Raw genomic sequence first — 25,312 nt, 5'->3', positions numbered from 1 at the left:
AGTTGCATTGCTAATACATTATGCAAAAAAAAATAATCATCCTATTAAGGGATATATTTACTAAGCATCTGTTCTCATGAACCACCAATTCCCGGCACTTTGCTGTCATTTTTTTTTAAAATGGCAATTTTATTAAACACAAATCCTGATGGGCTTTAGCTTTAATAAAATTGCCATTTAAAAAAAGGATCCGCTGCTTAGCAAATATACCCCTAAGTGTCCGTCTCTGCTTCCAAAAAGCACTAAAAAGTAGAACATGTACTTAACCCCTTCATGATTGGACTTAGTTTTAACCTTAATGACATTGACAGCCCAAGGGAGTAAATCTACCTAGTCATCCTGGTTGGCTGAAGAAAAAAATCCTTAAAAAGGTCTCAAGATCCTGGTTGACACTCTCGGTCTGGCCAATAGACTGAGGATGGTATGAGGAGGACAAGCACAGGTGAATACCTAGGATCTTGCATAAGGAATGCCAGACGAACTGTACTCCTGTGTCCGAGACGATCTCTGAAGGACATCCATGAAGTTGAAAACTTTCTTTAACGAAATGATCTGCCAACATGAGGGAGGAGGGCAGACCCACCAGGGGAACAAAATGGGCCATTTTGGAGAACCTGTCCACGATTACACAAATGGTATTAAATCTTCTGCTGGGTGGGAGATCCATAATAAAGTCCATGCTAATGTGGGACCATGGCTTGAAAGGAATAGGCAGAGGTTGAAGAAGGCCAGCGGGAGCTTGATGGGAGGATTTGAATTGGGTACAAATATCACAGGCAGGGACATAATACCTGACATCGTTTCTGATGGTAGGCCACGAATAACTCTGAGAAATGATCTTTAAGGTTTTCCGGATTCCAACATGACCAGTAAAGTAAGAAGAGTGGTGCCAGGAGAGGATTTTTTTTCGAAGCAGATGGGGCATAAAGGTTTTGCCCGGAGGTGGAGTAGTGGAGGTGGAGGCGGATAAAAGGACACATTTGGGATCAAGCACTGGATGCTGCTTTGGGTCTTCAGAGTCCAAGATGGAGCCGAAGGCCCGAGATAGGGCATCTGCTTTCCTATTCTTAGAGGCAGGTTTGAAGGTGATAATGAGGTCAAAACAAGAGAAAAATAGAGACCATCTGGCTTGCCGGGGGTTTATACACTGAGCGGAATGCAGGTAGAGTAGTTTTTTATGATCTGTGAATATAGTTATTGGATAGCGGGCACCCTCCAGCAGGTATCTCGATTCCTCCAAAGCGACTTTAATAGCCAACAACTATTTATCACCGATAGTATCACCGATAGAATAGTTGTTTTCCGCTGGTAGTAGGCTCCGAGAATAGGAGGCACAGGGATGAAGTTTATTCTGTACAGATGTTTGAGACAGAATGGCTCCTATACTGATGTTGGAGGCGTCATCCTCAAGAAAGAACGGAAGAGGAATGTCGGGTTGTTGCAGAATAGGAGCAGTAGAGAATGCTTCTTTGAGAAACTGGAAAGCCTGAAGGGCGTCAGAAGACCATTGCTTGGTATTGTCACCTTTGCGAGTAAGGGCAACTATGGGCGCAATAATAATTGGCGAAGCCCAAAAAGTGCTGGATAGCTTTAAGACACGTGGGCAAGGGCCAATGCAAGACTGCCTTTACTTTCACTGGATCCATTTTGTGACCCACACTGTATACTAGGTAACCCAAGAAGGGAATTTTAGGAAGTTCAAAGGAGCACTTCTCCAGTTTACAGAATAACTGATTCCTATGGAGTCTTGAGAGAACTTCTGCCATGTGTTGTCGGTGTGAAGAAAGGTCTTGAGAGAAAATCACAATATCATCCAGATAGACAACCACACAAACGTAGAGAAATTTAGGGAAGATCTCGTTCACAAAACCTTGGAAGACAGCTGGGGCATTACACAAACCAAAAGGCATGACAAGATATTCGTAGTGTCCATCCCGGGTGTTAAAGGCTGTCCTCCACTCATCTCCGGCCATAATCCTAATAAGGTTGTAGGCACCGCGGAGGTCCAGTTTGGTGAAAATCCGGGCGCCCCTGATGCGGTTGAAGAACCCGGTATTTAAGGGAATCGGGTAGCGGTTTTTGATAGTTATGGAGTTAAGGCCTCTATAAACTATACAGGGTCTTAACGTGCCGTCTTTCTTCTTAACGAAGAAGAAACCTGCTCTGGCAGGAGAAGTAGAAGGTTGGATAAACCCACGCTGAAGATTCTCTTTAACGTAGTCAGACATAGCCTGCGTTTCGGGTAGAGAAAGGGGGTGCACTTGACCTCTAGGTGGAATTTTACCGGTTTGCAGACCCACGGGACAGTCCCAGGCTCGATGGGGAGAAAGCTGTTCCGAACATATCTTATCAAATACATCAGCGAAGAGAACATACTGGGAAGGAAGATCAGGCGGAGGAGAGTTCAGAGTTGAATTAGACAATTTAACTGAAAGGACCCGGGAGAGACATCTGTGATGTTAGGCAGACCCCCATGATAGGACTTGAGACGAACTCCAGTCCATTTGTGGTGAGTGGAATTGGAGCCAGGGAAGGCCCAGGACGAGAGGATTAGTTGCAGAGGGAAGAACCAAAAGGGAGATTTGTTCTCAATGTAATGCCCCTATTTGGAGAGAGAGAGGAATGGTATGTTCACTGATGACTCCATTGGGAATTTGTGAACCATCAATAGCTGTGATGACGATGGCCCTTTTCAAGGGAATGACAGGTAGAGACCACTGAAGAACTAGAGAATGAGAAATGAAATTACCAGCTGCTCCGGAATCCAAGAGTGCCCAAGATGTAAAAGAACCGGCAGTAGTGGAGATGGTAACAGGGAAGGAGCAAGTTTTAGAGCCCAAACAGATTGCAGAGTGTTTCAAAGACCCCAGTCTGACCTCTCCAGAACAGGTTAGAGTCCGACCTCCTGGGACAAGAATTAAGCATATGGCCAGGGACAGCACAATAGATGCACAGTTTATTCTTCAAGCGACGTTCTCGCTTCTCTAGCGTTAGTCTAGAATGCCCCAACTCCATGGGTTCTGCTGGTGGAGAGGGGTGTTGAAAGCGGGATACCAACTGGACTGGTGGACGTAGAGAAGACTCCCTCTCCGAGGTCCTTTCCCAAAACCTTAGGTCCACGCGGTTACACACAGAAATTAATGCGTCCAGAGAGGAGGGTAACTCTTGCAAGAACAGCACATCTTTGATTTTATCCGAAAGACCTTGCCAGAAGACAGTCACTAATGTCTCGTTATTCCACTGGAGTTTCGAAGATAAATTACGAAATTGGATCACATACTGCGCTACTGAACGAGATCCCTGTCGTAACTGAAGGATGCAGGAAGCAGCTGAAGTGACCCGCCTGGGTTCATTGAAGATTCTCCGAAAGGTGGCTATGAAGGCAGCTCTATCATTTAGAAGTGGATCGTCACTTTCCCAAAGAAGAGAGGCCCAAGCCAGAGCCTGGCCGGAGAGATGATATAAGCTACCTTGGAACGATGGGTAGGAAAGTTTTGAGACTAGAGCTCAAAGTGAATGGAGCATTGATTGAGAAAGCCCCTACAGGATTTTGGGTCTCCATCAACTTTGGAGGGAGTAGGCAGATGTAATGTAGGCGATGTAGGTACCAGAGGTGGCTCTGTGAGCTGAGGAGCCACGGGAGGGTTCTGAGCAGGAGGCGGGGTTGCAATTTGCAGGAAGTCCACCCAAGAGACTAAAGATTGGAAGCATTGTAGTAATTGCCGCTGAATGGCATCCTGTTGTTCCACTCGAGCAACCAGATGTTGCAGTAGATTGTTAGCTGAAGGTTCCGTGGCTGGGTCCGTCATGGCCTGTTCTTACTGTCATGGGCACTAGGAGTCTCGACCCAAGTCCTGCCAATAGTAGCTTTACTCACCAGAGGCGCGGAGTCTAATGCAGCGTCTGGTCTTCTCCAGGAACCCACGCAAGAGGGTATGGTTTTAGCGGCTTCCACTGCGCAGGTCGCGGCCCTCGGTAACAGGAGATGCTGAGATGGTCTGCAGACATACACACAACATTTTTTCCCCCAGCACACTGCTATAGCCAGCAACAGATCTGCCATTTCTACTGTAGATAAAAATGCAAAAGTCTTTGTTGCACACATTTGCAAATGTATGTTTAAGCCATCCGCCACGCCAAGACGCTTTTGCTAATAGGATGGTCCTACTCTAAACAATGAGAGTCCCATATATTTGGGCCATACATATGTGTTTTTAAATTGAGAGCCAACTTACCAAAGAGGTACCCCAGAAGCCTCCAAACAGCAATTCAGTGCCAGTACCCCCTCTCAGCTACTGACACCAACATGCCTTTCAGACAAATACAGAAGTGGAAGCTGCTCAAATCAATTTATAGGCCATAACAGGTGCTTGAAAGGGTGGGGTTATCCTGCAAGGAACATACACACATTTCAGACTGGTTTGGAGACCCGGCGAGTGACAAAGATGTTGTCTATCAAGAACTGGTTTCCCCAGTTTAGTGTGAAAGAACTTGACTGGCCTCCACATAGACCTGTCCTCAAGCCCATCTGTGAGCCAGGCGTTATCACCCAACATCAGTGCCCAAACTCACTAATGCGCTTGTGGCTGAATGGATGCAAATTCCTGCAGCCATGTCCCAAAATCTAGTGTAAACTTGTCCCAGAAATAAAAGAGGCTGTTATAACAGCAAGGGGGAGATTAACTCCAAATGAATGCCCATGGTTTTCACATGTGATGTTCAACAAACACATATGAATGTGATGATCAGGTTTCAACATACTTTTGGGTATGTACTTTTCTCACTGTTTGAGAGTTACAGGCCAGTAACAATAATATGATTTTTCTTATTTTTTTTTACCAGAGACTATAATGATCTAATTAGTTTCTCTATTATCAGCACTAATATATTTGATGTAAATTGTATCTATTATTAACTAGTACAGCAATTACAATTCTATCCATTTTGCATGGATCTACTGTTACTGTTGTTCATAGTAGACCTGACTATTAGGTTTTTTCTACTTCAAATGGGAATCTTTCATGTGATTTTACATTACCTTTTACAAATTCAGAAGTGTGTAGCACTTCCACACTTAACATACATCATACATTTTGTTCACCACATGTAATGATTGTGAGACCAGAAACCTGTCTGTATAATTCCTGGTCCCACCATAAGAACCTCCAAGTATGAACATGTTAAGGTGTTGGTTATAAATGGCATGAGGAAAAGTGGTATAATGTTTTTCATACATTTCTTTCACTACCTTTCTCTCTTTCTCTCTATATATATTGAGATATATGTATGTCTACATATATATTCAAGGAGTAGAGAGGACACTCAGCATATATATATATATATATATATATATATATATATATACACACTATATATATTATATGAAAAACATATGACACCACTTTCCTATATTTTCTGACATCTATTTTTTAACGCAAAAATGGTTGTGCACCGCACTGGGTAAACCTAAGAGGATAAGCGATATTATTATAAAGTCTGAAAAGACTTACTTGTGCTATAAATGTATAATCAATCGCTATAAAAGGTGCACCCTCGCATAAAGTGTAATGTATCAACAAATGAAGAGAAAAGGAGAGTATGCGCTGTGGGGCACTCAAGGGGTTAATGAGTGTATGTAATACATTAAAAGTGATATATAACTTTATTGGTATTCATTTAAAAATACATATATAAATGTAGCAGACCTTTACTGCAAGGCCCGACATACGTGGCACCCCCTTAGAAAATTTAGATTTTACGTTTTATACAGACGGGAGTTGTCATAGACATACAGAGACGGGAGAGATATGTACTGGTTACGCTGTTGTAGACGATCAGGATGTTGTAGTAGCTAAACCCCTTGGTCCGCCTCACTCAGCCCAGGTGGCGGAACTAGTAGCATTAAGGAGAGCGTGTGACTTGGCAAAAGATAAATCAGCGAATATATATACTGACTCTAGGTAAGCATTTGGGGTAGTGCATGATTTTGGGGCCCTTTGGCATCTTAGAAACTTTACGACAGCAGCAGGTACGCCAGTGGCACACTCACAACACATAAAAGGACTTCTGACAGCGATACAGTTACCCAGAACAGTAGCCGTCATAAAGTGCAAAGCCCATACCTTTGAATAAGACCCGGCGTCATTGGACAATAACAGGGCGGATGAAGCTGCTAAATGGGCATCAGGGCAACCTATGACTGTATCGACCGAGACTATGATGGTTTTTCAGATATTAGACATGCAGAAATTAATTGAAATGCAAGATTTGTGTTCCCTGCAGGAAAAGGCGGTCTTGAAGACGAAGGGATGTGGTCAAGAGTCCTCAGGACTCTGGAGGGATGGACAAGGTAAGCCTGTAGCTCCTCGAACATATTATCCAAGCCTGGCTGAAGCAGCACATGGTCTGACTCACCTGGGTAAAGAAGGTATGTGCAAACTGGTGAGAGCATACTGGTGTGCTCCTGGATTTTCCTCTAAAGTTGGTAAGAAAGCAATGTCATGTCTTACTTGTTTGAGGAAAAATGTCAGGAAAACTATTCCAACTGAGCCATCCCACATCCCTCCTACAGATGGACCTTTTCAGGTAATACAAATTGACTATATCCAATTACCACCTTGCAGGAATCTAAAGTAAGTGTTAGTATGTATTGATGTGTTTTCCGGTTGGGTAGAAGCATATCCGGCAGCCACTAATACTGCTGTGTTCACTGCAAAGAAAATTGTACAAGATTTTGTGTGTAGGTTCGGTATCCCTAGAATCATTGAAACTGATAAGGGTACCCACTTTACTGGTGATATCTTCAAAAATATGTGTAAGCTCATGGCAATCAGTAGCAGACTTCACACCCCTTACCGACCACAAGCCAGTGGTAAGGTGGAAAGAGTAAATGAACAAGCTTGGTAAGGTAATGGTGAAACTGGGTTGGCGTGGCCTGAAGCTTTGCCACTAGTCCTCCATAGCATCCGAACCACTCCCAGACCTCCTCTTAATCTGTCCCCCTTTGAGATATTGTTCGGCCGACAACCTCATATGATCGTGAGTCCGCAAGACGACTTAAAGTGTAATAATGAAGTGACTGTGCAATATCTTATAAAAATGAGCAGACAGCTGAAACAACAACAACAAAAACTCAAAATGCTGTCACCTGGTATGCCAGAAACGAACTGTCATGATGTTGAACCTGGGGACTATGTTATGATCTGCAATTTCTTACGTTCAGGTTGTTTAACAGACCGTTGGGAAGGCCCGTACCAAGTGCTGCTGACCAGTACCACATCACTGAAGGTTGCAGAGAGAGACACTTGGGTCCATTCCACCCACTGCAGGAGAGCCAGTAACCCAGAGAAAGTGCGAGATAAATCTGAAACCGACGACACTGATCTGTCACTCGTACACCCTTTCCGGGAGACCTAAAGCCTGCAGTCAAAACACCTGAACCAGAGACGTTGCCTCAGAACTATCTTTCCAGCGATGGAGTGGTGGTTATTGTTTTTCTTTTGTTCCAGGATTTTCCTTGTTTTTACTTTTTCTAGGACACTCGATTTTTGTGAAGGAGGATGGAGGACAGAGGCAGGTTCTGGTAGTGATACGGATGAGATGGAGTTATTAGAATACCGAGAGCAGCCCATTATCAAGCTTGGTCCAGGGGTTATGAAAAGGTCTGCTAGCTCGGGAACTCGGAGACAGTGTGAGGGGCTATTGTCTGATGAGTATTGTATCTGTAAGTTCTGTGATTCCCTAGTTGAAGAAACGTGCATCCAGCGATGCTAGTCCACCAGTACCCTGGACATGGGCGGGCATCCTCTGGAGGATTATCACTCCTTAGTGGGTAAGGTTCTTAATCAAACTGAGTGCTGGGTGTGCTCACATGTGCCTCAGGGACAGCATAACATAGGACTAGTACCATTCCCCCTAAACATCACTGAGGTACTAGAATTGAAGGGAGGGAGGCCCATAGAAGAGAGGTACAATAACACTAGGTCCCCTAGTCTGAAGCTTCGACAATACTCCTTAGACAGATCCTTATTGTGCCTAAACATCTCTCATGCAAAGCGTCTGGAGAATTGGGAACCTGACCTATCCGATCAGACAATGGCTCGCCACACTCATTTTGGAAGGAGACTTGTAAGGTCACCAATAGGCAGGACTGTTGATGGACACCACAAATTAGGTCGTGTAACTAAACATAATATAACTTAGTCCGGCACTGAAATGACTGCTCAGACTCGGTACCAACGCTGGGGATCTGCATCCCAAAAATAGATAAATATAACAACCAAGGTATGCGGTGGTATGCCCGAGTCTGCCACAAAAACACTCATGCACAAAGTATATAATTAAAAAATGTTTATTCTAACATATAAAAAACCATAATAGGTACAACCAATGTGGGCTGTTATCGGTGCCAAAACAATTAATAGCGAGGTAGGTGCACCTACACGCTAACCAGAGAATATGTATACCAGTCCAGCAACTGTATAAGAACCGTTCCACTCTATTATTATAGAGATTATGATATGATTTTCACGGGATTTCCAAACCCTAATATTAGGGATAATAATATGGAGAATAAAGTGGTGTATTTGGGAGGTCCAACTCCGGAATAACTGATGAAATCCAATACGGAATGTCAAAAAGGTAACAAAAGTCTCTTACCAATTTCTGGCGATGTATTATAAGACCGGTACCTTGATATGTACTATGTACAGTATAACCGAAATGGATCCTCCTCTTCTAGATGTAGATATTATACGGAGCTCTGTGTATAGCTCTTATTCTCACCACATCAACTCCAAACACTAGCGCGTGGTCCCGCTAGTGACTGACGTCATAGAAGTGCGTCCCCATCTCCTCCGGGACTCTTCAGAAGTGTAAAGGTGAACGGTTAGTAGAAAGATGCACTGGTATAGGCACTGAACTATAGTCCACAAGAATAGTTTAAAATTAATTGCTGTTCATCTGATGCGTTTCATCCCCATATAGGCGATTTCCTCAGAGATAAGTTTCACACTGACTTCGGTCATCTTTTAAGACCACAGCAAATTGCAAACAATTAACACCTGGTAAAAAATTAACCCTTTGTAATTCGTGCATGAGTGTTTCGCCCCTATACTTGTAGAGGGTATATATCCATTAGAAAAAGCATATATATATATATATATACACAAACAAAGATCTACACATATTTCCAAGTTGACATTTTTCATATGTAGTGATGTTCTCTTGTTGTTTTTAACATTTCTTCTTAAAAACATACAAGTATCCATACACTTAGTTGTTCCTCCACATATATAAATGCATATAATTACACATATATACACATTGGGGCATATTCAATTAGCTTTTGGATTCGCGGCAACGCGCGTTACCGCGAAAAGTGCGCGTTCTTGCGGGTATTACGGTACCGCATTAACGCGGATTTTCGTTCGCAACCCTATGGGCTGCGAACGAAAATCCACGTTATTGCGGTACCGTGTATTACGTTTCGCGGCTGTTCCGGCGCGTTGCCGCGAATCCAAAAGCTAATTGAATATGCCCCATAGTGTTTATCAAGTTACACACATAACCATTTTTGAAAATATATATATATATATTATTCTATTTAGCTAACATTCCAACATAAGGATGAATTGAAATTAGCAAAATTGCTATTTATTAGGTCCATATTTTAATAAACATTAGACTATAATCAGAAAGGTATAAAATTTTAAAGATTTTATAGAAACCAGACTCTACCGTTACTGACAGGCAGAACATAAAAAATTATAATAAATAAAAAAGGAAAAAGAGAGATCACTACATAGGCAGACATCTAGTTGTCTAATAAAACTCATTCATATAATATCGTTAAGTTCAAGAGACTCATTTAAACCTACAGGGTACAATGTATCTAAGAGATAAATCCAGTATACCTCCTGTTTGCATAATTTTTTATATCTATCTCCTCCCCTTGCTGTAGGTTTAACACACTCCAAACCAGTAATAGAGAGACCTTCTGGATTACTATCATGCTTATCACAAAAATGTCTCGACACACTGTGAGATCTCAAACCCTTTAAAATATTTCTTCTATGCTCATTGAAACGCAGTTTGTTTTCTTGTCGTACGACCTACATAATATAGGTTGCAACTGCACCTCAGTAAGTAAATTACATAAGAAGAATTACAGTTAATAAAACCGCGTATATTATACATTTTCTTTGACTCTATATTTTCCACTGAAATTTCTTTATTCCTAATATATTTACAGGTTATACAGCGGGTTCCGCCACATCTATAAGAACCATCTGGAACCCAGGCGAACCATTTTGGTTGCGTTTCCATCATAGAACTACCACTGCTTCCAGAATTATCACGTGTCTTTTTTATTTTTATTTGTGAATGTCTTTTCAAAAAACTTGGTGCCAATAAATTTTTTTAATTGTTTGCTTTCTTAAAAACCACTATTGATTTTTCTGGTAAAATAGATTTCAAAACCGGATCTTGTTTTAATATTGAATAATTAGAGCATAATATCTTTCTTATTGCTGTAGAAGATTCATTATATTTAGAAATAAAAGCCCATTCTGTATTTTCATTATTTTTGTTGACTCTACTGTGATCCCTTTTCCCGTCACTTTTAGCCTCTTCTAATTCAGGATCAAGAGTCCCATTATTAGGATTCAACAAAGTTCCTCTATTCATTAGTTCTACTTCTTCAAATGCTTGTTTAACAAGTAGGGGAGGGTACCCTCTATCTAGGAAATTTTTGGATAATATCTTGGCCTGATCTAAATAGGTATCTTTATCCGAACAGTTGCGACGTATGCGCATAAACTGTCCTTTTGGTATATTCTTTTTCCATTTATGATAATGGCCACTTTTGAAATGGAGATAATTACCGTATATACTCGAGAATAAGTCGACCCGAATATAAGCCGAGGTACCTAATTTTACCACAAAAAACTGGTAAAACTTATTGACTCGAGTATAAGCCTAGGGTGGGAAATGCAGCAGCTACTGGTAATTTTTTTTTAGATTTATTCATTATTATGTTTTTAATTTACATCTGTATATGCATTTTTATATCATGTGTGTTTTTCAGTTTATTGCTATTTTGTCATTTTGATGTATGCTTTCACCCCCTATGTACATTGTTGTGGAAAATAAGAATATGTATACACATAAAATACAAATAAATTATTAAGTGTGTAAATTGTGAAATTTGAAAATCTATTACTTGCAGTTTGGTGGGGTTGTCAGTTGTCAGGACTTGAGTTCCAGGGTCACTCTCACACGTTTGCAGCCACTATCAGAAAATATTTTGCACTCCTTTGGGACGTACGGCATCATATTTGCCACAGCCTCTATTATATGTGCATCCTCCTGGAGCCCATATTGTCTTAGCTCTTCCTTGATACACATCTTCACATGCCGGCGCTCCAGTGGCAGAAAGGGGATGAAGAAATCAACTATGTTCTGGTCAATGAGGCTGCTGTGAAAGAATGCACCTTTTTTGTTGTAAAGTGCTAGAGAGATTTCAGGCTCCAGATCCTGTAACTTCATCTCCTCCCTGTCTTTCCCCATTTTCAAGTTCTCCGGCACCTTTGTGTTTATCAGGTTGCCATAATCATTGCTGCTGAAAAATGAAGATCGCTTTAAGGTAAGACACTCCGTTAAAAAAAAAAAAAATAGAGAGAGATTTTTTCAGCCTTTTCCTTCCCCCGCAGTGGAACGCATGTGCGTTCCACCAACAGGAAGTTCGGCATTTGGAACGCAAGTTTGCGTTCCAAATGCCGAACTTCCTGTCAGTGGAACGCACATGCGTTCCACTGCGGGGGAAGGAAAAGGCTGAAAAAATCTCTCTCTATTTTTTTTTTTTTAACGGAGTGTCTTACCTTAAAGCGGAACTTAACAACTGAGGGACCGGACACCAGGTAAGTTCACCCGTGTATAAGCCGAGGGGGCTTTTTTCAGCATACAAAAATGTGCTGAAAAACTCGGCTTATACACGGGTATATACGGTATTACAATCTACCTTTTTAAAGAAAGTGGAGGTGGAAATATTACCATCTTTAACCATTAGGGACAGATCAAGAAACTCCATGTTTGGTATACATATTATCTGGTTAGCGTGTAGGTGCACCTACATCGCTATTGTTTTGGCACCTTGGTTGTACCTATTAAATGGCACCTTGGTTGTACCTATTATGGTTTTTTATATGTTAGAATAAACATTTTTTAATTATATACTTTGTGCATGAGTGTTTTTCTGGCAGACTCGGGCATACCACAGCATACCTTGGTTGGTGTAACTAAACATAAGAAAGTATCCATTGGAAAGGTCTCTATAAGTAATTGTAAGAATGTCATCCATGCTGACACGTGTCTTGAACAAATGGAGGCACTAGGCATGGGTAGTTTTGTCAAAACCTTACGTGATATAATTAATGGGCATACTGTTCCTTATGTTCTCCCTGATGATGTGTTCTCCCTGATGATGTGGGAGAAAAGCTTATTCCTGGGTGACTCGGAGTTCCAAGGGTTTGTGTTTCTTAGGTAAACTGGTTCCTGAAATCATGACTATTACTCATGAAGAAATGGTTGGTATTCACAAGACTACATCCCCACCATACATACACACACAGTATGAACACCGTGGCAAGAGAAATATGATTCCTGGTGAGGAGCCCATAGCTACAAAATTGATTAGTGAAACCGCTGGTTTTCAAGTTATGGTTGCTCTAGACCTCACCAGGACCGCTCGGGGAACTTTAAATTTTAAATATATTCAAGACCTAGCTAAATTGGTAGACAATATCACCGAGATGTGTGATGACACTTTCAGGTATACTGGAAGAGAGCTACAAGCGTACAAGAAGGAGTTGGTGCAACAAAGGTTGGTACTGAATTATCTCACCTCTATTACTGGTGGGTACTGTGTGATTTTGGCCACCCAGTTTGGTGTCAAGTGTTGCACGTACATCACCAATAATACAGATGACCCCAAAGAAGTTATAGACCGGAAAATGGATGAAATTCTGCAACTGAAATGGGAATTTTGAAGGAACCATAATTCTTCGTTATATGAGATTGTGGAAAAGGTGGAAGGTTGGTTCTTGTGGTTGAACCCTGTGAAATGGTTCTCTGGTCTGGGGGAGTGGGTACAGGAAATGGTTGCTAGTGTAGGTAAGCTCCTTCTCCTTATACTGGGTGTCATCTTAGCAATTGGTTTATGTGTCAAATGTGTTCCTACTGTGTTGAAGTGTGGAAAACAGTCTTCTGGGAGAAACATTGAGAACGAGACTGAAAGGGTGGTGAGAGATACCGAGATCATGGTCTGTGAAGAAGTGTTGTATAATCCTGAACTTGAGACGGTGATTATGTGATAGTTTATAACACTATTAAAGGGTGGAGCTGTCGAAGTCAGCAAATTGGATAAAGTCATTTCAATTAATATCGAGCAAACTTGATTGTCTTTGTCTGAAATTATGCGTAGAGCACGCTACGGCGTGGAAGGGCGTATCCAGCCGCAACACGTGGCAATAATAGTTTTTACACTTTTATATACATTCGCACAAACACCCACATTTGTAAATAGTACACATTAATCGTAGTTGCAACACATAGTTATTTATGTCGAAATATAGTAGTGTTTATGTGTAACATTATAAGTTATATGTATATTAGTGGTTCAGGTTAAAGGAAATGTGTCTTGTCAGATATCATATTAATCCCCTTTATATCAGCAGCTGTCCGATGCATTCGGCGAAGAGATCGCACAGTGCATACTCTAGTTATTGATGTTAGGGAATAAACCTTTAATATGATGCTGACTATAAAATGCTAATGGACTAGTTGTAACTGGAGTCTTGGCGGGAACAAAGGAGCACATCCCCTGGAGAGATGACCCCCACCTTTGGATTCTTTAGTTTAAACTAGCCTATGATCTGCAACCCCCTGGACCTTCCTGAAGCCTGGACCAATAGAAACAAGCCATACCATCTGCATTGTTTTACTGTATTTCTGTTTGCATATAAGCAGTAGCTTTCATCTAGTGTTCAGTCATATTGACCACAGACTTCAGACCTGAATGACTGTTCACTGGATCCAGAGCGCATGCGATAAGTAACGGATGTACTTATTATTATTTCACTTGAATTATTCTGCTACTTTTTGAGAATAAATATTTATGCGTTGGAAACACAATCGAGATTCGACAATCGTTATTGGATAGCGACAAAACGTGCATAACAGACTAAAAGTGGCCTGGGACATCCCTGATATCACAGCTACTGTGGTCTGAAATAAACCAGATGCACAGAAATGTAACACAGCCAATAATCAGTGGTTGTACCGATATGCGGATACCTATCAGAGATTCAAGGTCACTCTGCACAATTCTCCATGATGAAGATGGGAGCCTGAACTGGCTTCTGTGTATCAGGCATCCCAAAAAGGCTTGCACGTAACCTAAAGATGCGCTTCCTGCACCTGGGCCATCAGTGCAACTGGTTGTGACATTGTTGCTCCCAAATAAGTAAATATGAAAAATAACATAATTGTTATGTTATATATGAGATTTCTACATTTAAAAAGAACCCTAAAAACAACAATTCAAGACAGGCGATAGTTGGCAATGTATAAAATATTTGTAAGGGTTTTCAGAACTGCTGCACCCTTGTGGCACTTTATAAGTAAAAAATATTAACTGTATGCAAACACTTAAGACAATGGTGGACAAAAGGTGTCCTATCAAGGCCTTTACTTGCTCCCCCCAGCTGGCTGTTTCCAAACTGATTAGATCGGCCCATGTTCACGTCATATATGCATAGTGCAGGGAAGTCACTTCTGTGCGGCTCTTTTGAAGACTGGAGGGCCACTCCCGTGGATCTCCAGCTACTTCATGTTGCCCATCACTGACTTAATACATATATGCGTACCTCCCAACTGTCCCGATTCAAGGTCTGTAAAAGGGGTGGGGCTTACAAAACCAGGCAGAATTTCACCCCAAAATTATTGTTTCGGGTGAGGTTTATGCAGGGCGTGTGCTGTGCAAGGCTTATTTTCACCAGATTCCATGTTGGAGGGTATATATATGTATATATATATATATATATATATATATATATATATATATATATATATATATGACATCCCTGCAGCATAGATGTTGATGAAAAATGTCTTAGATTTCTAGTGCCAGTAATATTCTAAAAAAAGAAAGATTAGAAGTCAAAGACATGTATTACCTCAAGATGGTATGACTATTTTTTATTCATCAATTCAAACACTACTTGTATATATAAATTATACATCTGTTTATATGTATATACAGTATAACCTAGACACTTTTAAAGTGTAGGTCTGCTGTGTTACACCATAAACAAAACATCTTCATCATAAGCACATTTTTATGATGTTGCAATGTATTTAGATATGGACTGTAGATAAACGCAGGATACAGCCTGTAGCCTTGCATGGCCTGTGACGTAGTCCCTGGCCCAGGCGTTGTATAACACCACTGAGCCGGTTATATAAAGTAGTCCAGTGGGGGTGGGGAAATACTGAATTGTCTCACGTGTCCTCTTAAAATTCCCTAACAGCCGAGGGACAGCTATCCCCACCAGAGGGCAACCCTGTGTTGTGTATTGCTCAGGACTGCACAGTGTTCTGTGTTCTCAGGAGGGTTCCGCACGTAGACAGTAAGTAATACTAACAGACAGTATTCTACAGATCTGCATGTAAGCCACGCGTCTGTCACACAGCAACAAGCTAAAAGCAGAGGTGACAAACGTGTAGTCGCATTAACTCCTCCATTCCACATTTGGCAAGGTACTGTAATACACGACAAAGGTGCAACCAATGGAACATATACATTAGTTGGGTAATAAACATATAACGCGCAAATCATTATCATGAAGGCATCAATAATTATAACTAGATTGGCAGTATTGTATTGGGCTGCTCTGGCTCATCTCCACCTGCGTACACTTCCCCCATGTGTCTTTAAGAGGCAGGGCCGGTGATGTCAGGGCTGATGTCCCCTCCTCAAGTGATGAGCTCACAGCTCAGGATAGGGCAGGGAGGGGAACTTGGTGGAGTCTGACAAACAGTGCGGGGCACACGTACCATAGAACCCATAAACTGCCCACACGAGGCCTGGATACACATGCTTATGTATGAGGGCACTGCATGCAGATCTATTTGTACATCTGACACATTGATGTTTATATGTCTGTAGGTCCACTGACACAGCACTGCAGAGAGGCATCACCATTCTCTCCTCTACTCTCCTGGCACTGGAGTCTCATTGCCCCGAGCTGCACTCGTTTTACACTCTACGGAGCTTTGTTTCACCAAAACAAGGCAATGACGGTGCGGTGCCAACTTGAATACTCAGCTAGGAGCTCGCTGTGCGGTGGGCATTGCCCATGTACTGCAATCGATGTTGGGGACTGGGGACATCCTGCAGTGGCACTTTAATCACGAGCTCTATTTTCTTGCTTTTCACAGGGAACAAAGGACTGTGACACTGGAGCTGCACTCAGACAATAACAAAGCTCCGTGACAATGGATTAGCTTTATGTAACAAAGTCACAGATCTCTGGTAATAGTATAGCAATGTGACAGTTACGCTGCATTTGTTGTGACAGTAGTATAGCTCTTTATGATTGTATTATGGTTATGTGACAGCAAACTGTCCTTTTAGACTCTTGCAATGCTGTGATGTAGAACCTCTGGAATCCCTTTGTTCTCATGGCAAGCTTTTTGATAATGTAGGAAGTGTTCTATCAGCTTTCCAATAATGGAGGTGATATCTTTGCAGCTTTCAGACCCATTTTCTCTTGACCCCCCTGGCCTTTGCTCGGAGATGCTAGGGGTGGCAGAGGAAGCTTTTAAAGCTGGTAACTTTGAACTGGCAGCAGAGATCTATGGTTCTCAACTAGATGAGATGCCCCAGCCTGAAAGATCTTTATATCTGAAGAAAGGGGATGCATTGGCTTTAGCTGGTCGAGTAGCTGATGCTTTGGACTCTTACACAAGGGCATCAATTCTTAGTAAGCTGTATCCAGAGGAGCTTGGAGTACTTGTTGAAAGTATTGCTCAAAATATCAGAGAAAAAGAACTTAAATTACCTTGTGCCAAGACAAAGAGTGACTGTATACAAGTCTCCTGTACAATAAGCATCCCTGAAAATCCTGACCGATCCCTGGAATCTGACCTCTTCTCCTGCCTAATGTGCAGGCTCTTACTGCTGGATCCTGTGACTTTGAACTGTGGGCACTCTTTTTGTAAGACATGCTTGTATGACAAGAAACCACCTGAGTGCAATTGCTGCAACAACAGAGCTAAAAGCAAAGTAGAGGGGCAGGAAGCACCTTCCATTGACGTGAAGGTAAATGTGGTGCTTGGGAACCTGTTAGAAAAGTGGTTGGGTGAAGAGACCAAGGTACGGCGATTGTCTGTGGAAGGGAATACCCTATGGCAGAACAACGATTTCACAGGCGCGTTAGAGAAATTCAACATGGCATTGGAGCTGGGTAAGTGGCATCTTGACTTATTGTAAGTGGCATTTTGGCTTACCAGCACTTAGTCACTCACAAGAAGGTAACTTAACACTATATACAATCACTACATTTTGGGGTATCATTTTAGGGTACCAGTAGAACAGTTTTTCCTGAGTACTGCAAAAGTTTTAAAATGTGTACACCTTGAGGGTTATATAAAAACAATTATGTTATATGACGCCAGCCATAATCTCTCAGCAACTACTGTTTATTACTGTGTTAGACATTCGTCATAAGACCTATACATGTAATACATGAAAATAACCCTATAAAGATAGCGTATATACGTGTGTGTGTGTGTGTGTATATATATATATATATATATATATATATATTTATATATTCCATATACAAGAGCCACAGATTGTGTGCTACTTTTCAATATTATTGTTTTGTAATATAACACTATTTGTTTTAATTCTTAAGTTTCAATTTAGAACAAAATACATTGTTTGTATGAGGTGTCCACATACCTGGGTCTGTGCCTTCAGTGATAGTCATGCAGTCCCTTGTAGACCGCTTGCAGAATGAGTTACTACTCTCCAAACATAAGTGATGACCTTATTATTCACCAAATGTTAGCATATATTTCAATGCAGCTCCTACATACGTTTATGTTATATGTATATAATGTATGTGTGTTTACACATGGTGTGGTAGATAGGCGTTCACAATTTGGTAAAATTCACTTGAATCTCTGATACTATAAAACTGGTGGGAAACACCAGCGGCTCCCATCTGTCTGCTCCAGATCTGACTTATTCTCTGCTGTATTTTAAACTCTTCATCCTTATTTGAAATTCATCCTAGTGTCTCTATATTATGCAGTTAGAAGGATGCTGTTTAGAGCAGTGATGGCTAACCTGTGACACTCCAGGTGTTGTGAAACTACAAGTCCCAACATACCCTTCCAGCAATAAGCTGCTATATATAGGCAAAGCATGCTGGGACTTGTAGTTTCACAACACCTGGAGTGTCACAGGTTAGCCAACACTGGTTTAGAGTAACCATAAGGTTATGGAGGATGTCTGATCTGAGACCTTGTGGAGGTCTGCCTGCATGTGGGTACATTTACTAGCAACTGGGGATTTGAGGGCATGAGGGGCTATTTTGGATCAAGTGGGAGGTCTGAGTAGCATGTGGTGGAAATTTGGAGCAAGTGAGGGGCATTTTGGGATGACTGATGTGGACGTGTCCAGGTCCCATTCTCTTTCAAACTACTGCAATACTGATAATTAATAGATCATTTACACCCACCTATGCAGATATTTAAACATCTCTACTTTAAATAACGACTGAACCCCGGCACTGAAATTTTGAGACATGAACCAAGAAGGTAGAATACTTTGTTTAGTGTTAATCTAATATACATCTTCAGTATAGTGATATGATTGGATCTCACACAGGTGAGTTGATGTGATATCGGTGGCCCAGCCCCTGTGTATGAATCAACCTATCCATATTAAGCATTTTTGAAAAGCAACTCTACCTAGCTGTCAGTCACTGTCTGCTTGTGTAGTTAGAGAAGCCCCTCCCTCCTAACATGACAGCATGCTGAGGAGTGAAAGAGGGAATGGAAGACATAATGAAATAAGTATAAAAACACCCGGGGGGTAAATGTATCAAGCTGAGAGTTTTCTGGCGGTTTAAAAAGTGGAGATGTTGCCTATAGCAACCAATCAGATTCTAGCTATCATTTTGTAGAATGTGCTAAATAAATGATAGGTAGAATCTGATTGGTTTTTCAAACCCGCCGGAAAACTCTCAGCTTGATACATTTACCCCCAGGTATTCCAGCTCAGTAATACACAGCCAATGATATATATTAATGTGAAATAGTGAACTTTTCTCTCTCTTTGAGCAATGAATGAGACAATTATGATATAGGTAGGGTAGGGTAAATATGCAGCTGGTAGAAATCCCAAAAACATTGCCATCTCAGCACTGATATCACACCTCATAATAATACTTATATTCAGGTATTGGTTGTCTGGATGATGGAATCTTTATTAGGGTTGTAGATAAAGTTGTCCTTAGATCTTAGATTTCTGCTTTTACATGTATAAACCTACTTCTGTATCTGCTGTTTCTCTGGAGACAAACTGCCTAAGAAATACTCCTATACAAAATAGTGCATAGTCGTAAGACAAAACTTAACTATAGGGGGAAAGCAACAATTAATACTGTGAAAAATAAAAGCTAGACATATCATATTGTCGGCACTAGCTATTAACACAGTATTACTATGGTACCGGAAATATGCAGGTCCCTAGATACTGGACAGATTTAGTTAAGTATAAACACTTAATTTATGTAGGTCATGATCTACTTATCTTAACACCCCCTCTGTGGCTCCAGTGAGCTGCAGATAGCGCCAAGGCTAGCAATTGACAAGAGCTGCATTCCAAAGTTTTAAACTCTCTCTCCTCATTTGACATTCATCCTGGTGAATATGTATTTTGCGGTTAGAAGAAGGATGCTGTTTAAATTAACCCAAAGGGTTCAAAGTGCAGTACCCCCCACTAGGCTCCTACATGCCCCAATTGGCTACTTATAATAAAGGGATGTCTGTATGTAGACTACCTCATTTCATGTCCAATAGTGGCTTTATTTACTCTTTATTTTATATTTTTTCCTCTTCTTTTTCTAGAGGTCATAGAATATTATAATGTTCAGTTGTCCTGTATCAATCTGAAATGGACACCATCATCAAAAAAATGTGTATAACCTATCTTTATGTTTAGTCATTTGGTTAGTTTTTGTCATCCCCAATGTTCAACAGTGAGGACTATATTATTCTTTGTATTTAGTCCTGGAAAGTTGAATTGTACTTTTTTTTTTTTTTTTTAAACACATTGTTCTTCTTTATATTGAAAGATATCAGGCTTTGTGTTTTAGTAATATAAAATATGGATACCCATGTGATGGGAAGTTTAGCCGTGAAAAAGTTACAGGAACCTCTCCATTTGTTTAGTTAAACTGAGTAGTATTGAAATATGTTTATAGATCAGAGTTAAATATTTCCAGTAGCTAAAAAGAGGATTGTCTGGAGGAAGTATGGGGCATGTGGGAATATCCCCTTTCCAACCTCCACTGTGAGTTCTGTTTAGATTAGTGTAAAAGAATTAAAAGCAATGCTAATCTCTTTGGAGAACCTACATGGCAAAGTTAGAGAATGTGAATGTATACAGGAAGAGGAAGTTTTTGATTTACAAATTTGTACATATTCTTAAGTCAGAGTTGGAAGGCGTAATATTTTTTTTTTTTTTTTTTTACAAACTTTAATTATAACTTAAGCAAAAAGTTTAATTGTAACAAAATAAACTACAATGTTTTGCATATTAAATATATAGGACATATTGGGGCAGATTCAATTGTAAAAAAAAAACCAAAACTCGCTGTGTAGTGTCTCTGAATGGCTAGCAATTTTTCAAAAAATTCTTTTGTGAAATATCCGCTCACCTTTGCTCGCACCCAATAGAGGTGCGAGCAAATGTGAGCGTTACTTTTTACCATATAAACAGTAAAAATGCTTTTCCGCGATATTCCTCGGAACATCATGGTGTAATTGAACCTGCCCATTGTCAACCATATATTGGAATAGTTCTACTAAAAAGATAAATGCCAGTGCAAAGAACTCAGCACTCTTTGCTTCAGAATCGGTTTTTATTTAATAAGGGGCCAAAATATAGATGTTGAGGGGCCTGAAATGAACACCTCGATCAAATTAGAACATTTAAAATTTATCGCTGGGCTACAGTTTTCTGCTGGGCAGATGTATCCACGCAGATTATGTGTAGCATACTCTAAATCAGGGTGTCCACATCTTTTTGCTGCAAGCTTCCCTATGATTACTGTAAGCTTTCAGCAAGTGCCACCTAATGGCTATAAATGCTTTTAATGGGTTAAATTGTACAGACTGGCATACTCTTGAAACCCCATAAGGGAGTCATTTAACACAGGTTGAGAAACCATGCTGTATATCCATTGGTGGTCTTTGGTTGGTAGCTTCTCATCCTTTTGCAGGGCGATGCATTATTTTTCAGTTCAATGACACATTTTTACCTTTCACCTAATACTGAACATTATCTTGCCTAAATGTAAACTACATTAGCTATTAGTTGTTTGTCTATGCTGGGTTGACTTGGAAAGTATGTCAACAGCTGTGATTAAGTATAGAAGTAGTATATTACAGATAAACAGTGCCACAATCACTGAAAGCAGCTTAATCTTATCTATGTAAGAAGTACAACTTCAGTATGGAAAAAAACTCAGTTCAACTCTCTGAAATGGTAAATAATAAAAGACAAAAACAACTGCATTTCTACAAGTATTGATGAACACATGGATAGGTTGGTCTGGTTTGGTGATCAGCCCTGAAACCCCAGCAATGTTGCAGGTGCACACACATCCCGATTATGGTCATTAACCATCCAGATTTCCCATCATTCCAAATAGAGCCTTTTGAAATTGGTTGGGTTAAACTGCGAGTACACAGTAAGATTTTGTTGATTGATGTGGTCAATTTGACATTCTGAACAACCATCCATAAATTGGTTTCCATCCAAGCCAATCAAAGTCTTGAGTAATGCTGGTAGCAATAATGAGACTTCTGAGTAGTAACAGTATCTGTAATAAGAGAGTGTGGTCTCGCTGGTGGGGACAGAAATGTTGGGAAAACTATTTGGTTGTTTTTTTGTTTACAGTAAAGTAATACATTTCATGGAGGTGGGGGGCATTATCTTTGGGAAAATATCAAATATGGTTTTCTTCTGTTATTTGCCCATTTCCCTGTAATAGATAAAGTAAAACAAGAAAAGTTAAAAGGATAAAAAGGTTGTTCTTGATGAACCCGACACATTATAAATCTGTGAAAATGGGTACCCCTGGTCATTAGCGGTCATGTAGACTTAATTGCTAGAGCACTTGATATGACATATAACTAGTTTTTCATGTTTTATGAAATAAATGTAAATGTTATTCATGATGACTGGTACACTTTAAAGAGCAGTTGCTCTTGATGTTGACTTTCAGTATAAATGCATCAGTAATGTATAGTGCGTAACTACATAGTAATGTAAGGAAGTGCATTTTTATTAGTGTTCTTTGAGTGCATTGTGAGAACTCTGCTTTTTAGATTAAATCCTTTACTCCCAATCAGGGCTGCCATCAGAAAATGTGGGGCCCGGTAGAAACAAAAGAGGCAGGGCCCCCCCCTTCCCGATGTATAGTGCGGAGTATATTACATTGACCCCATATTAAGCCACACATAGTACCCCCAGATAATATTATGCCACTTATAGTACCCCCAGTTCATATTATGCACTTATAGTACCCCAGTTCATATTAAGCCACACATAGTACCCCCAGTTCACTTTATGCCACACAGTATTGTCCCCAATTCATATTATGCCACACTTTAGTGCCCCAATTCATGTTATGCCACATATAGTACCCCAGTTCATATTATGCCACACAGTATTGCCTCCAATTTATTTCATGCCACTCAGTAGTGCCCCCAGGTCATATTATGCCACACAGTAGTGCCCCCAGTTTCATATTATGCCACACAGTAGTGCCCTCAGTTCATATTATGCCACACCAGTAGTGCCCCAGTTCATATTATGCCACATATAGTACCCTCAGTTCATATTATGCCACACAGTAGTGCCCCAGTTCATATTATGCCACACAGTAGTGCCCCCAGTTCATATTATGCCACATATAGTACCCTCAGTTCATATTATGCCACACATAGTACCCCCAGTTGATATCACGCCACACAGTAGTGCCCCAATTAATTTTATGCCACACAGTAGTGCCCCCAATTCATACTTATGCCTCATATAGCACCCCCAGTTCAAATATGCCTCATATAGCACCCCAGTTCATATTATGCCGCACAGTATTGCCCCCCAATTCACATTATGCCACACAGTTGTGCCTCAATTTATTTCATGCCACACATAGTACCCCCAGTTCATATCACGCCACACATAGTACCCTCAATTCATATTATTTCTGTTACATGTACATATTTGCATAGTGTAGGAACCCCCTGTGTACTCACCTTCTACTCAGCGCGGCAGCCGAGCTAGGAACATCAGCTGTCAGCACACTTTACAGACAGTCCACGGGATGACGCTAACGTCATCGCGCGAGCTCCGCATTGGAAGGACCAGAGACAAATGTAAAGAGACACAAGCGGACATCACACAAGAACACCACCGCTGGGCTCTATCAAAACCCCACCCCCGGGCAGGAAACATTTACACGTTCTCACAATAGAAAGAGCAAAAAAGAAAAGGATGCTGGCTTCATGTTTTAGACATGTCGCAGCCGGCGGGCCCCCCAGTCACTACGGGCCCCCTCACAACAGTACCCCCCTGATGGCGGGCCCTGCACCCAATATCTGTTTGAATTTCTGATAAATTAAAGTACATTGGCTGTCTTATTTTTCTTATGTAACAATTAGACAACAAAACAATTATTTTTGAGAAGGTTAGCAGCTGCTCGGTTGTCCTGTATCCAGAGAAACAGCTTCTTATAGCAGTGTCCTTCACCTCGTTGCTTTGAAGTGCGGTCAATGCCCTCCAGGTTTTAAAGCAGGAGAAAAATGTTTTTTTATTTATTTTTATAAATAAAGCCTACAAAGACAAATATTTCTGCCATAAGCTGATCTTGTAAATCACATGCTGGCCAGCGTTTGAGTAAATGTATTTTACAGTAAACATTTTATTTACACTTAAAAAGCAAACAACAAAAAAACATAATATTGATGGTTAAAGACATAATAGGTTGCTGTAGTTTAAAAGGACTGTCAGACCCATGAAAAGTATTGAAAAAGGGTACTCATTTGCATTTAATGGGGGGATGTCAGTATTGTGGATTTTACAACTTGGATGAAAACATCTAAATTCCCATATGCTCCCTCTGCCAGTTTGAGAGCAGAATACATGCTGGACTTAAATTTCAAGGGGTATATTTACTAAACCTGCGGGTTTGAAAAAGTGGAGATGTTGCCTATAGCAACCAATCAGACTCTAGTTATTTAATTTTGTGCATTCTACAAAATGACAGCTAGAATCTGATTGGTTGCTATAGGCACAGCACATCTCTACTTTTTCAAACCTGCAGTTTAGTAAATATACCCCCAAGTCCTGCTCTTTGTTGGTCAGCTTCCTGCTAAGGTTAGTTTACACTCTGGTATTAAGGGAGCCAAACTCATGATCCAGTGTAGCCTTTTTCTGACAGTTCGCACGCCCTCACTATTCAGCTTACAAATTCTCACACAAGTGCTACAAAACAACATATTTCTGTTTATCTCTGGAAACCGTGAATAGCATGCACCAATTCCTATTTTTATCCTAATTTTATTTAGCCATTATTGTTCACTTTATCATGCTGACAGCACCCAGCTAGGACACCTATATGCCATGTATGCCATGCTGGCATGAAATTATTACAGTGTTATGTTCATCGTGCAGTGATGCTATCGTGTGCCTCTGGTTTACTGGTTTGTAGCTGGGTTCCGACATTCATCTGATGTAACAGCATGTCTATAACATGTTTTTTTAAAAAAAACAACAACACCAAAAAACAACATTGACTCATTTAGCTATAATTATGGTTAAGGGTTTGATACATTTGTGAACACTTATATAGATGTAGGTGTTGCCTACACTTTTTAAAAAAACAAAAACAGAAATCTGACATGTCATTTGCTCATTAATTGTTTCCCTCTAAGTGCTAAATGTAGT

General features: G+C 40.6%; 1 protein-coding gene across 1 annotated transcript in view; it reads left to right on the top strand.

Moving 5' to 3' along the window:
* Nucleotides 1-15,594: 15,594 nt before the first annotated feature.
* Nucleotides 15,595-25,312, top strand: part of LONRF2 (LON peptidase N-terminal domain and ring finger 2) — a 62,025-nt gene continuing 52,307 nt past the window's right edge. Inside the window, exons 1-2 of the mRNA XM_075200164.1 lie at nucleotides 15,595-15,686; nucleotides 16,226-17,525. Of these exons, the coding sequence (XP_075056265.1) occupies nucleotides 16,790-17,525 (736 nt within the window). The 5' untranslated portion in view covers nucleotides 15,595-15,686; nucleotides 16,226-16,789. The remainder of the gene's footprint in view (nucleotides 15,687-16,225; nucleotides 17,526-25,312) is intronic.

This window comes from Mixophyes fleayi, chromosome 2 (assembly GCF_038048845.1).
Source record: "Mixophyes fleayi isolate aMixFle1 chromosome 2, aMixFle1.hap1, whole genome shotgun sequence".
Lineage (NCBI taxonomy): Eukaryota > Metazoa > Chordata > Amphibia > Anura > Limnodynastidae > Mixophyes > Mixophyes fleayi.
Note: the sequence above shows the minus strand (reverse complement) of the source record. Positions and strands in the feature narration are given on the sequence as shown.